Source organism: Frankliniella occidentalis, unplaced genomic scaffold (genome assembly GCF_000697945.3).
Source record: "Frankliniella occidentalis isolate FOCC.00 unplaced genomic scaffold, Focc_3.1 Scaffold42, whole genome shotgun sequence".
NCBI lineage: Eukaryota > Metazoa > Arthropoda > Insecta > Thysanoptera > Thripidae > Frankliniella > Frankliniella occidentalis.
The window spans coordinates 443,523-455,095 of NW_026267172.1; the positions used below are offsets into that span (position 1 = coordinate 443,523).

An 11,573-nucleotide genomic window follows, 5' to 3' on the forward strand; every position below is an offset into this window, starting at 1 on the left:
CGGGTCCGATGTCATTAGCATGGGGAAATGGTTTGCAAACAAAACGACGCTGTGCTCTTCTCGAAATGGACTCTGCATGGAAGGCGGGTGGGGGGCAAGGGGGAGAGGAGGGGCGAAGGAAAGGGTGCCAAAGCACAGTTATGCCGTATACCTCCGTATCAGCATCAACCAATACCATGCACACCCTCCTGAAAAGTGCTTGTTGAGAAAGCCAAATAAAAATATAGAAGGAAATTTGAATTACTTTCTACATACATTTAGAACACTGGTACCGTTTTTCAGCCGCACCGTAAATACAAAGGTAGACTTAAAACTTCGAGTGCGGCTGAAAAACAGTACCAATGGTATAAACGTAGTGCTTCCAGTGCGGCTATAATGTATAGGCACTAAATCGGCACTAAATTTTAGTGCCTTTCTCGGGTTGCTAATTTTTTAGAGACTATGTAAAGGCACCATATTACATAGCCCTTATAGCACCGCATAGAGGGTGCTGAGTCCTACCGTTGTTTCCCAGTGCAGTTGTTTACGATGCGTTATGCAGCTGCAATTTTCCTTGCGTCATCCGGGTGCCCGTGCTGCACTTGACAGTTGCCCCCTACAGCCCCGCCCCGCCCCGCCGTTTCCGAAGCCATGACCCATTACTCCGGTGCAGCCCCTATATCAGGGCTCGCACACCTTTAGCCCACATTTGTGTGTGCAAAGCGACACGTTTATCCGTAATGGAAGGCCGCTCGCCGGCTTAGGAGAGATAGCCGTGACAGTGTTATACTCCGTGCGAAAAAGAAATACACTTTTCCGGGACGTTTGCGGACTTGCCTTGGCGCGTCTTCCGGTCTTCCCGCGGTTTTCGGGGAAAACGGGCATCCGCTTTGAGAATCGAAGCCGGCGCGGCTGCCTGGGAGAAGGAGCCGGGCCGGACCCGGCAGAGCATTGCGCTGCTGGACCGGGCCCAGCTTCCCGCGCGATGGGTAACTAAACAGTCTTGCCAGCGCACGCAGCTGCTGGCCGTCTCGCCTCTGTCAAAAAAATATCTCTGAAAATTCACAAACATCTTTTGTAAATTTAAAATTTGTCTCCACTCTCAAAATATCTTCGTGAATTTACATTTGTTGTAATTTTTATTGACAAAATTTGATGATGTAAATTTGCGACAGCCCATTCTTGCTTTTCGATCAATGCCTAATTGATACAAAGTGCTTGTAAATTTAAAATTTTACGCGACACACATCACGAGAAATTTACCCGTCAACCTATGACTATTTTACAGTGCTTTTAGTTTCGAATTTCAAACAATGTTGTAAATTTACGACGCAGCTCAGCTCATTCAATTAACAATTTGACTTTGCATGTTTCGTGTATGCATTCCTTTCGTGTCGGAACGTTTTTCACTGTGGGCTTCCGTGCGGGCGGGGTCCGTGCGTGTGCAGTGTCGATGGGAGTGCAAATATAGTACGACGGGCGGCTATACATACATTTATGGCTTTATTTTAATTTTATCACTCTGCGTTTGCACAGGGCCTGCCCCTGGCTAGACTTTGTCGGTTTGATTGTGTGTGGGATACCCGTGAGACGTTGAGACGTGCGACTACACTGTAAAAAAATTTGTTGTACTATGACGAAAATACCATGGCTAATTTTTAGTACAGGGGTGTCGTCATGGGTTTTCTCGTCACGGTGACGAGAAAACCTTAATCATGTGACGAAAAAACCCATGACGACACCCCTGTACTAAAAATTAGCCATGGTATTTTCGTCATCGTGACAAAGAATTTTTACAGTGTACCGACACTCGGACGTCGGCGGCGTCGGTCAAAAACGTCGCGCTAGAGGGAGTCAGTCTCGTTTTGTACTGGTGGTGGGCGGCGCGTGGCGTCTGAGTCCTTGGGGGTGCGTTCGGACTAGGTCGACGACGGCGACAACCGCAGTCGTTCACTGTAAAAATTCTTTGTCACGATGACGAAAATACCATGGCTAATTTTTAGTACAGGGGTGTCGTCATGGGTTTTTTCGTCACATGATTAAGGTTTTCTCGTCACCGTGACGAGAAAATTCGTGACGACAGCCCTGTCCAAAAAATTAGCCATGGTATTTTCGTCATTGTACAACAATTTTTTTTACAGTGTTTTCCTGCGACAAGAAAGGCGAAGATGTCTCGTTGTTGAGTCCTTCGTCTTCATTCCTCGACGGGGTCCCCGGGCCTCCTCCTGCCCCAGTCCTCCTTGATCATGTCGGCGGCCTTCTCGGCGATCATGATGACGGGCGCGTTGGTGTGTCCGGCTGGGATGGCGGGGATGACGGAGGCGTCGGCGACGCGGAGCCCCTTGACGCCGTGCACGCGCAGCCGCGGGTCCACCACGGCCTGGGCGTCGCCCGCCGGGCCCATGCGGCACGTGCCGCTCTGGTGGTAGATGGTGAAGGTGAGCTGCCGCGCCGCGCAGCCCCAGTACGCGTCCGAGCCGAAGCCGTACCTGCAGATGAAGGGAAAACGTTAGAAGAAAGTTCAGAGCTTCCGCGAAGAATTCACCATGAAGAAAGTAGCAAGAACTCAGAACAAACACTGATGTTTAGACAGACCCAAAGACTGTCTCTACCGGAAGTAGAAAACTTGTTTTTTAGGGGGTGTGGGTAATTTAATCATAGCTTCTAGAAATGTTAACAGTTACTCGTAAACTCTATAATAAGGCCATGAACAACTACGAACTTCTCCCTGTAACCGCCGATAACCTCACCTTTTGCATGCGGGGATCGGGATGTCGTGCAGCCTCGTCCCGAAGCGCTTGAACGGTTCGGACTGGGCCACCTGGATGGCCTTCTTGACGCCCTCGATGATGACGTCCAGGTCCTGCTGGTGCTCGAAGTAGTTGGGGTAGATGGCGGGCGGCTTGAGCGGGTCCCAGCTGCGGAGCGTGAGGCGGCCCCGGCTGCGCGGCCGCAGCAGCATGGGGAACACCATCCAGCTGTCGAGGTGCTCCACGGGCTTGAACACGGCGTCGAACAGCTCCTCGTCGATGCCGAACGCCTTGCGCATGACGGGCTCGGCCGTGAGGGAGCCGCCCTGGAACAGCAGCTCCAGGTCCGGGTAGCCGTCGGGGTCGGCGGGGCGCTGCAGGTCGTAGAAGGCGACGGCCTCGCAGCCGCCCGGGATGGACGCGGGCCCCGTGTGATAGCTGAGGTACTCGCTGAAGAAGCGCGGGTTGCTGTAGAGGCGCTCGGTGCGCAGCGACACGCTCTGGTTGACGAGGAAGGTGAGGCCGCCCAGCGCGATGTGGTCCTCGAGGTGGCGGCCCACGCCCGGCAGGTGGTGCTGCACGGCCACGCCGACGGCCTCGAGGTCCTCGCGCGGGCCCACCCCGGACAGCATGAGCAGCTGCGGGGAGTTGATGGCGCCCCCGCATATGATGACCTGGTGGAGCATTAGGGGCATTATGAGAATAATTGTGGGAGGTGAAAAGGTTAAGAGATGCCTAGGTGTCCTTCGCCTCTAATTTATTTTACAACTTGTATTTAATGTTCAATAATTAATTCCTGAAGTACTGAGTTTTTTTCAAAACTCTAGGAATTTTGGCATGATTCTTACATTCAAATTTGAGGCATATTTTTTTTTTAAAGCAACGTCTTCTCTGACTTTTTGAAACCGAAGTGGTGTTTGCAGACGGCCAACACCCTGTTCCGCGGTAAGCGGTGGCCCTGGCTACGCGCGCGCCTGTTGGGCGGCCTACCCTCCGGGCGCACGGGCCGCTCCGGGCGCCGCCCCGATGATTTGGGAAACAGACCTGTTGAGAGGGTTAATGCGGCCGATCAACAGGCACTAATGCGATGACAGACCCCCTATCTCCCCCTTCCCTCTCTTCACGGGATGCCACATTGTGTGCCACCGCTCGTTTAGCGGTCCGCTGTGGATAAGCAGGCGAATAATAAAACGCTTCGCAGTCAAAACACGCAAAATAATGAATACCTTAAAAGTTGTCTGGCCAAAACACGCAAACAAATCAATGATAAAACTGTGCCTGGATACGTGATGCGAATTCCAGTGCCCCTTGAATCATTTTTCTTTCTTTTTTTCGGCAACATGGGCTGGGAAACTGCGTTTTTGCTCACCTCCTTCCTGGCGAACACGGTCACGTTCCTGCGGCCCTGCATGTACTGCACGCCGTAGGCCTGGCCGAGCACGGGGTGGATGAGCACGCGGGTGACGAGCGCCTGCTTGCGCACGAACAGGTTCCTCCTGCTGCGCACCGGGCTGAGGTAGGCGCGGGCCTCGCTCACGCGGGTGCCGTTCAGCATGCTGACCTGCAACACGGGTGTAAAGCTAAAGCCCCCCGGCAGAGCGTGGCTGGCTGCAACTTTAGACAGTCCCCAAGACTGTCTCTACCAGAGGGCTAAGTCCCGCTCCCCCTATCCTCACTCTCAGCACAGAACGGGCCCTTGGGTGTGTGCGGCTGGCTGGCGGGCGTGTTTTTATTTATAATCCCCACGGAAAAATAATGTAAGTTTTTGTTGTGGAAGAAAAATGGACAACTTTGACGTTCTTTCGTCGTAACTCTGGAAGTCTCCTGAAAAAATCACACATTGTTTTTGTCGCGTGCCTATCATTTCCGTCTGCCACTTGTGCTCACTCCATCTCTGAACCACAACCTGGTGGCGATGACTCTACGATCAGTCTCGTGATCCGAGATCGGGCTGACGATCTGACCTGCAAGTAGGAGAAGCCCGTCTGCGTCTCTCCGTTGTAGTCCTTGGCGAGGCGCTGGCCGGTGGCGGGCCCCGCCTGCACGAAGGCCTCGGCGAGCGGCGTCCTCCACGACGGCAGGGTGACGGGGTGCGGGCCGCGGGCGCCGCGGAAGCGCGGGTCCGCGCCCACGTCGCGGTGCACCGACTCGCTCTTCTTGAAGTAGGGCAGCACGTCCCTGTACGCCCAGCCCTCGTTGCCCAGCGCGGCCCAGCCGTCGTAGTCGCGCCTGTTGCCCCGCGAGTGGATCATGAAGTTGAGCAGCGAGGAACCGCCCAGCGCTTTGCCTGGAAAAAAAAAATGAGACGTTCAGTGAGATCTCCTGTTGAACATGCCCGGCTCCCCTCCCCTGGAGTGGGTGGGGTGGCCGCTTCCGACCTGCCATTGATCGACTTGTTGCGAGTGTGACCCGCACTTCCCTGACAGCCGTTCCGGCTCAATCCCCCCCCCCCAGCCTGCACCCGGAAAACCGTTCCCTTGAAAAGACACAAGGAAAATTTTCTTCTTGTTTTAAAGAAATTTCTTTGGTTTAACGGCAAAATTTCCTTGAGTGAAAGACCTTTCTTCAAATTAAGGCAAATTTTTCTTTGATTATTTTAGAAGAATTTCGCTGATTCAAGGCCAATTTCAAGAACATTCTTTACTTTCAAGGACACGATTCCTGGGTATGTTACCTCGCGGGTAGTTGCACTGGTGGCCTGCCATGCCGAGGCAGGCCTGCAGGTTGGGCTCCGTCTTGTACTTCCAGTTGGCGTCGCTGAACTGGATGTAGCTCGCCACGAGCGGGATGTCCATGACGAAGCTGCCGCTTCTGCCGGCCTCCAGCAGCAGCACGCGCCAGTCCGCCTCCTGAAGTTGGCAAGCAGAAGTTGCAAATTGTCAATTGATTGAAGCTGACAATATCGTGGAACACCTCTTGGACACTAAATTCTGTTGTGACTTTTTCGTTGATTAACAACCAAATTTAGGCGATGATATGTGTGAACAATTTTGCTAATATCTCTTGGTTTTGTTTACAAATAGTTACTTTGCTCAACATTAGTTTTGTTGCCAAAAATTGTTAGCACAAAATAACAATATTCCTCTTACCTTACGATTATTGCACATATTTGTTTATAGCTATAGCAAGAAAAACCTCGTTTGGGTATCTGCGGCTGTGGATTACCTGGTATTACCCTTTTTCAAAATCGGTCGAGTCTGGATTACCTCTGACATGATCCGAAATACCCGAGTCTTGTACGTACCTCAGTGAGCCTGTTGGCGAGCACGCAGCCGGCCGTGCCGGCGCCCACGATGATAAAGTCGTACTCCTTGGCGGAGCCCTGCCCCGCCTGGTCTTCGGCGTCCTGGGCCCCGGCGGCGGCCTTCTGCGCCGCGACCATGAGCATGGTGCTCTCCAGGATGCTGATGCCCTCCTCCTTGTCGTCGGCGTCCTGGGTGGCGGCGCGCGCCATGACGAGGGTGGCGAGGAGGAGAAAGGTCCCGGTCGCCTGCACCTAGGCGAGAAGAGTTCTCAACATGACTCATACGCGCAACCGAAGAGTTGGAGAGTGAGAGTGTCACAATCTGAATTCTGACGTGCTTGTTCGTCACACTCAATCAGATTTGACCGCCGCGAGAGCGAGAATTATTATTTGAAGAAGCAGATAATTTCAAAGATAATTTTCAACGATGAAATGACAGTTAAAACCTCTTGTAACCAATATGCTAGGTGGCTGACTCGCCCACTTTCGCTCTCATACTGTACTACATACACGGCTGCGGGTGGGTTTGCCTATCCCACCCACCAGTGTGTTGGAACCCTCGCAGAGCGAACGTCGTACTTACCGGCATGTTGGCTAGGGCGGCGAGGGCCTCGTCGTGGTCGGTCGTGGTGGCGTTGGCGCGGGGTGTTTGGTGCACTGGGCGGCCCGCGTCCCGGCAGACTGAGGCCCAGAGGCCTCGGCGCCGGGCCTGCTGAGGCGGCAGCGCCCCGTCAGCTCGATGGAGAACTCTTTGCGCTGACGGGGGTGTTCGAGTCAGAGTGAGTACCCTCGGCCCCAGTCCCCAGTACGGCATCGGGGCGCAGCCTGTAGAGTCCCCGGATGGGCGTTTCGGTTGGGTCAGCGCTTACAGTTTCCTTCCTTATATTTGCATATTATAGGTCAATTTATGTGACATTCGCCCGTGTGGCCCGTACGGGAGCCTTTCGCCGCCTGACCACTACCACTATTCAGTTTAAATGGGACTTATAAAAGGCTAAAATAAGAGAGGGAAAGGTAAGCGCTGACCCGACCATCCCCGGCCTCTAGCCTCTAGACGCTACCTACCCTCCGGTTCGCAGTCGCTGCTGGAGCTAATTAGAAGGGCTAATTTATGGTGGCTTATCTTAAATCTGTGAACTCCTCTTGGGTGAAGCGGGGAAACACTCGATAGGTTATCACTTGGTGGGGCCAATGCACGGCAAACGTTTCCCTTCGTGCCTTTCAAGTGCCAATTTTTTCGTTCGTGCGCTAACATTAAATCTTATTTATCTCTCCAATCTGTTTGCCATATGTAATGTCAAAACTTTGCACACCTTTTGACGTCAAATGTAGTTAGACACCAAGTGTGTCCAAACTTTGCACACTTAACTTGATTAACAATTCGATTCAAAAAATAAACACTTACTTTCTTAGTGAATATGTGAAACGTGTATTCAAATACTACGCCAAAGTAGCCAATGTATGGGCCATTTTTAAAAGTATTTGTAGGTTGCTCTGCTCAACAATTCTTCCGCTACGAGAAGATAAGAAGTGTCTTCACGAACTTTGTGGTAGGCCGCCGTATATTTTTGTATGTTTTCTAAATCAACTTCTTTCCGTTCCGGTTGAGGAAAAATTGCAGTGTCTCGTGCCCGCTGGGCCCGCCGCCCGTTAGCTGTTGGCATTCCCTCTCTATGCTAGCAGCCTACCAGCCACTGGTGTAGATTGGGTGGCCTACTCCCAAGGATCACCGAGCACAGGGGGGAAGCTCGCACGACGGGTATAAGGGATCGACGAGCGAGACAGTACGTCGGTTTGTTTTTTCTCAGATTGATTCGGAAATTTCGGGACTCTGGCGCCTGCAAGTCTCGAGGTAGGCCACAACCTGGCCACAACGCTGTTCGCTGATGCACTGCTGGCAAGATGTTGTTTTTGTACCAGGCACTATTAGGGCACTTGCTTGCGCACACTGCTACATTCCTGCAAAGCAATTTAACAGTTGGGACTGAACTGAATATTAGTCATAGTGGAGTCCCTAAGCAGGCGCAGATTATTGTTTGTCTGGCAGAGGGGGGGGGGGGGACACATCCAAGTTGCCTTCATACAGAATACAGAGTTTCTTACGAAGTAATGTTGATATTGCCCAGACTTCCGAGGTGAGTTGTTTTCTGAGGACGAGAATAGAAGAGCAGGTACTTTCATTTGGAGTGAGGAAGTTTTTATTGCACAATTTGTTACACTTTGGTGTCGCTGAAACGGGGTAGCATGTAGTGATAGAAGTATCAAGAGCAACAACACGTCACGTGACTAGCTGGCCATGCAGTTACGGCTCGGCACACAGGAGTGACGCAATGAGGAACATCAATTTAGCCCCCTTAGGTTTGTTTGTGTTTCCCCCTCACGTTTGGGCCCCGCCCCGCCCCTGCGCCTGCGCGGCCCGCAGACAATGACACTCAGCCACCGTGTCGCGGCGCGGGTGCGGCCAGGACTACAGGTGTACAGCTGGCGCCCCTTTCCTTTGACTCGTTCTAAATGAAAAATACAAAATAAAGTTTGTCTACATTTCATTAAAAATGTATATTCTAAATTGTTTTAATAATAATTATCGAATGTTTGTAGCGCGGTGGTAAAGGACTTGTGAAAATAAAATAGCACGCGAAATAGAACCACAATTTGCAACCATATTATTTACAAGAAAAGACGGCATCAGTCGCCAATACACTCATCTAAGTCTTAGTTAAAAGACAGTCTGTTCAAGATTATCCTAAATACGATTTATTTATTTTTAAACTTGATAATTTGTTTCAACTAATGTTGTCTGGGCTCATTTGGCACATCGTAAATTTTCCCCCTCGGGGATCTTAATTTACTGACTAAACACATCATGGTAACTTGTTTCTTACATTCAATTTGTTCCTATATTAATACTTTGTAACTTACATTTAAAGCAATCCGCAAAATTGTACTTCATTAATCATCTGCCTCACTATTTTGGTGTTCAGGCCTCTTCAAACCTTTCAAATGTTATTTATGTATGAACCGAATGCTTACTTTTTAAAAGGCTAATCTAGGTCCTGGTCCTACATTTAAACAGGTTTAATAGCGACTTGTGCTCTATTCTCCTATTCGTTACAAATAGATCAACTCACTAAAATAATGAGTGCAGATTCTTGTTAAATTTAACAAATTAACTAAAAGTAAGACAGATGAAACTGCCCGCTGGGAACTACTTTTTCTTTCTTTTTTTTACAAACCCTTTAATGGCTTTCGTCATGTAAGTTGTAAGTCTTTTTCCGGCCACAAGGGTGGCGTCCATTACAACTGTGTCTCACTGACCCCTCTTTTCTTTATCGCGTTCGCACACGGTACGTGAGTTGACAAGAGCGGAGCAACGCGTCATGCCAGTGACGGACACCCCCTCACGCCGACATGACCACCGCCGCACACTCTTTTCGCGGCGGGAGGCGGATAGCAGAGCAGCTTTGATTGGGTTTGTTATGGGTTTGAGGTAGTTCCAGGAAGTTCCGCTCCAGCCGAGGCAGCGTGGTGCGACGGCCGGCCTGGCTTGCGAGGCTGGTCGCTCTGTCTCTCTCGCCTGCTGCACCGCACCCCGAGTAGGAGCAGGGAGACGGAGAGAGAGAGATGCAAACAGCCTGCGGGGAAATTATTATGAACAAAAGGGGCGCCCAAGCAGAGCGCAGCAGAGCGAGCGTATCATAACGGGAGAGGGAATACCAACGAGGACGAAATGAACGTACCAAAAGACATAACGTTCAATTCTGTTAAATGAGTTTCGCTGCTGTGCTGCGATTGTTTGCAACTAAAGTACAGGAAATGTAGCGCAACGGTTTGAACATTTGTCAAGGGACTCTGCTTGGGTGCGGACTAGACTTTAAGAAGCGCGCTGTGCGTGGCGCTGAGGAACCGTCAGCAATCGCCCCAAGCCGGGGCCAAAACCCTTATTTTCATTTAGGGTGTTAGCACTACTTACACTTAAAACAAGATAAAACAATAAAACAGCCTGTACTATTTGTTTAGTTTCGCATTTCAATTTCGAGGTTCGTCTTTCATGAGATCCGCACGCACGTGGCGACCCGTTTTCTTCCTCTTTTTGAGCAATGTCGTTCGTAACGCAGCGTTGCGCGTGCGCGCCGAACGGTTTTACATTTATATATACACATCTGACTCAAGCCAGCAACCGTGCCTTTTTCCAGCACGTCACCATTTCACACCTTCAGTACAAAGAGTTCTAAAATGGCCGTTACGTCCAGTGCAAAAAAAAAGGTTCTAATAAAAAGGCACGGTTTGCCCAAATGTGCCAACGCGCACACGGCTGGAGGTTTCACCGACCAAAAGCTATTCCTACATTATGCTGGCCAAAACCAGTGTTAAGTTCTGCAGCGTGGGAGCTCAAACACTTGAGCCAGCTTCCCTCCTTTGGTCTTCCTTGGGTGATATCACCGGCCCTGTTCGGAGGACAGCCAGTCTTCCTTGATGAGGTCGGCTCCCTTCTCCGCGATCATGATGGTCGGCGCGTTGGTGTTGCCCGAGACGATGGTGGGCATGATGGAGGCGTCTATCACCCGGAGCCCCTGGACGCCGTAGACGCGCAGGCGCGGGTCCACCACGGCGCCCGGGTCCCAGGACGGCCCCATCTTGCAGGTGCCGGCCGGGTGGTAGATGGTCATGGTGATGTGGCGGATGGCGCACTCCCAGTACTGCTCCGTGTTGAAGCCGAAGCGCTTGCAGCCCGGGATGGCCAGCCGGTGCAGGCGCGACCCGAAGGGGCGGAACGAGTGCGCGCCGGCGATGCGGTGGGCGAAGCGCACGCCCTCCATCAGGGTGGCGATGTCGCGGGGGTCGTCGAAGTAGTTGGCGTGGATGAGCGGGTAGTGGAACGGGTTCTTGCTTCGGAGCCGTACCCACCCTTTAAAACAGGAAAATAGATTATTAGACACTTGGTACAAGTTGTGACCGTCATGTATATGTATAATTTGACATGAAGAGCTCCCTGAGAACAAACATGACATTTTCCTATGTGTTTTCAGTTTTTCTTAAATTTCTGCACATATCCCGAAACCTGGTCACATGCTGGGTAGTTTGATTGAAAATCTCACGAAGAATCTAATGGTCTCCAGATAGAGCGCAGGACACATTCACATTTTTAATTTAGAACATTAACATTAGCAACTGTGAGGCTCCTGAAGGCTCCTTGCCCTAATACATTTTTTGAAACTCAGCGCCCAGGTACATAGCATGCATAACACTCCGTTTCAGTTTTATACGATTCAGCACGATTAAGTTTTGGGATAAGTGCAAGAACTTTTATGGCACAACCCTCCTGCAAACGCTCTTTTCCTCGCTTTAGTATGTCGAGTAGTGGCGGCTCGCAACACCCAACAGTCCACGACGGCGGGCGAGGCGGTGCGGTTGCGGCGCGGCGGTGACGCCGGGCACAGAGGAATGTGAATACAATATATGGGCCATGCATATAGATATGGCGGGGTGAATGTTGCACGCCGGTAGGATTATAGACTCTGTGCATTGCAAAAATATTACAAAGACGCGCTGCAAAGAATTTCACTGAAAACGGGATAATCTCTTTATTATTGGAGGGGGGG

General features: G+C 51.1%; 2 protein-coding genes across 2 annotated transcripts in view; one reads left to right on the plus strand and one right to left on the minus strand.

Moving 5' to 3' along the window:
- Nucleotides 1–11,573, plus strand: part of LOC113214223 (flotillin-2) — a 203,807-nt gene that overhangs the window by 16,892 nt on the left and 175,342 nt on the right. The gene's annotated exons all lie outside the window — the stretch shown is intronic.
- The window catches only part of LOC113214226 (uncharacterized), a 41,582-nt gene continuing 31,472 nt past the window's right edge, over nt 1,464–11,573 (minus strand). Inside the window, 7 exon segments of the mRNA XM_026433534.2 lie at nt 1,464–2,468; nt 2,730–3,403; nt 4,099–4,290; nt 4,694–5,016; nt 5,404–5,578; nt 5,974–6,121; nt 10,381–10,879. Coding sequence (XP_026289319.1) covers nt 2,174–2,468; nt 2,730–3,403; nt 4,099–4,290; nt 4,694–5,016; nt 5,404–5,578; nt 5,974–6,121; nt 10,381–10,879 — 2,306 coding nt within the window. The 3' untranslated portion in view covers nt 1,464–2,173.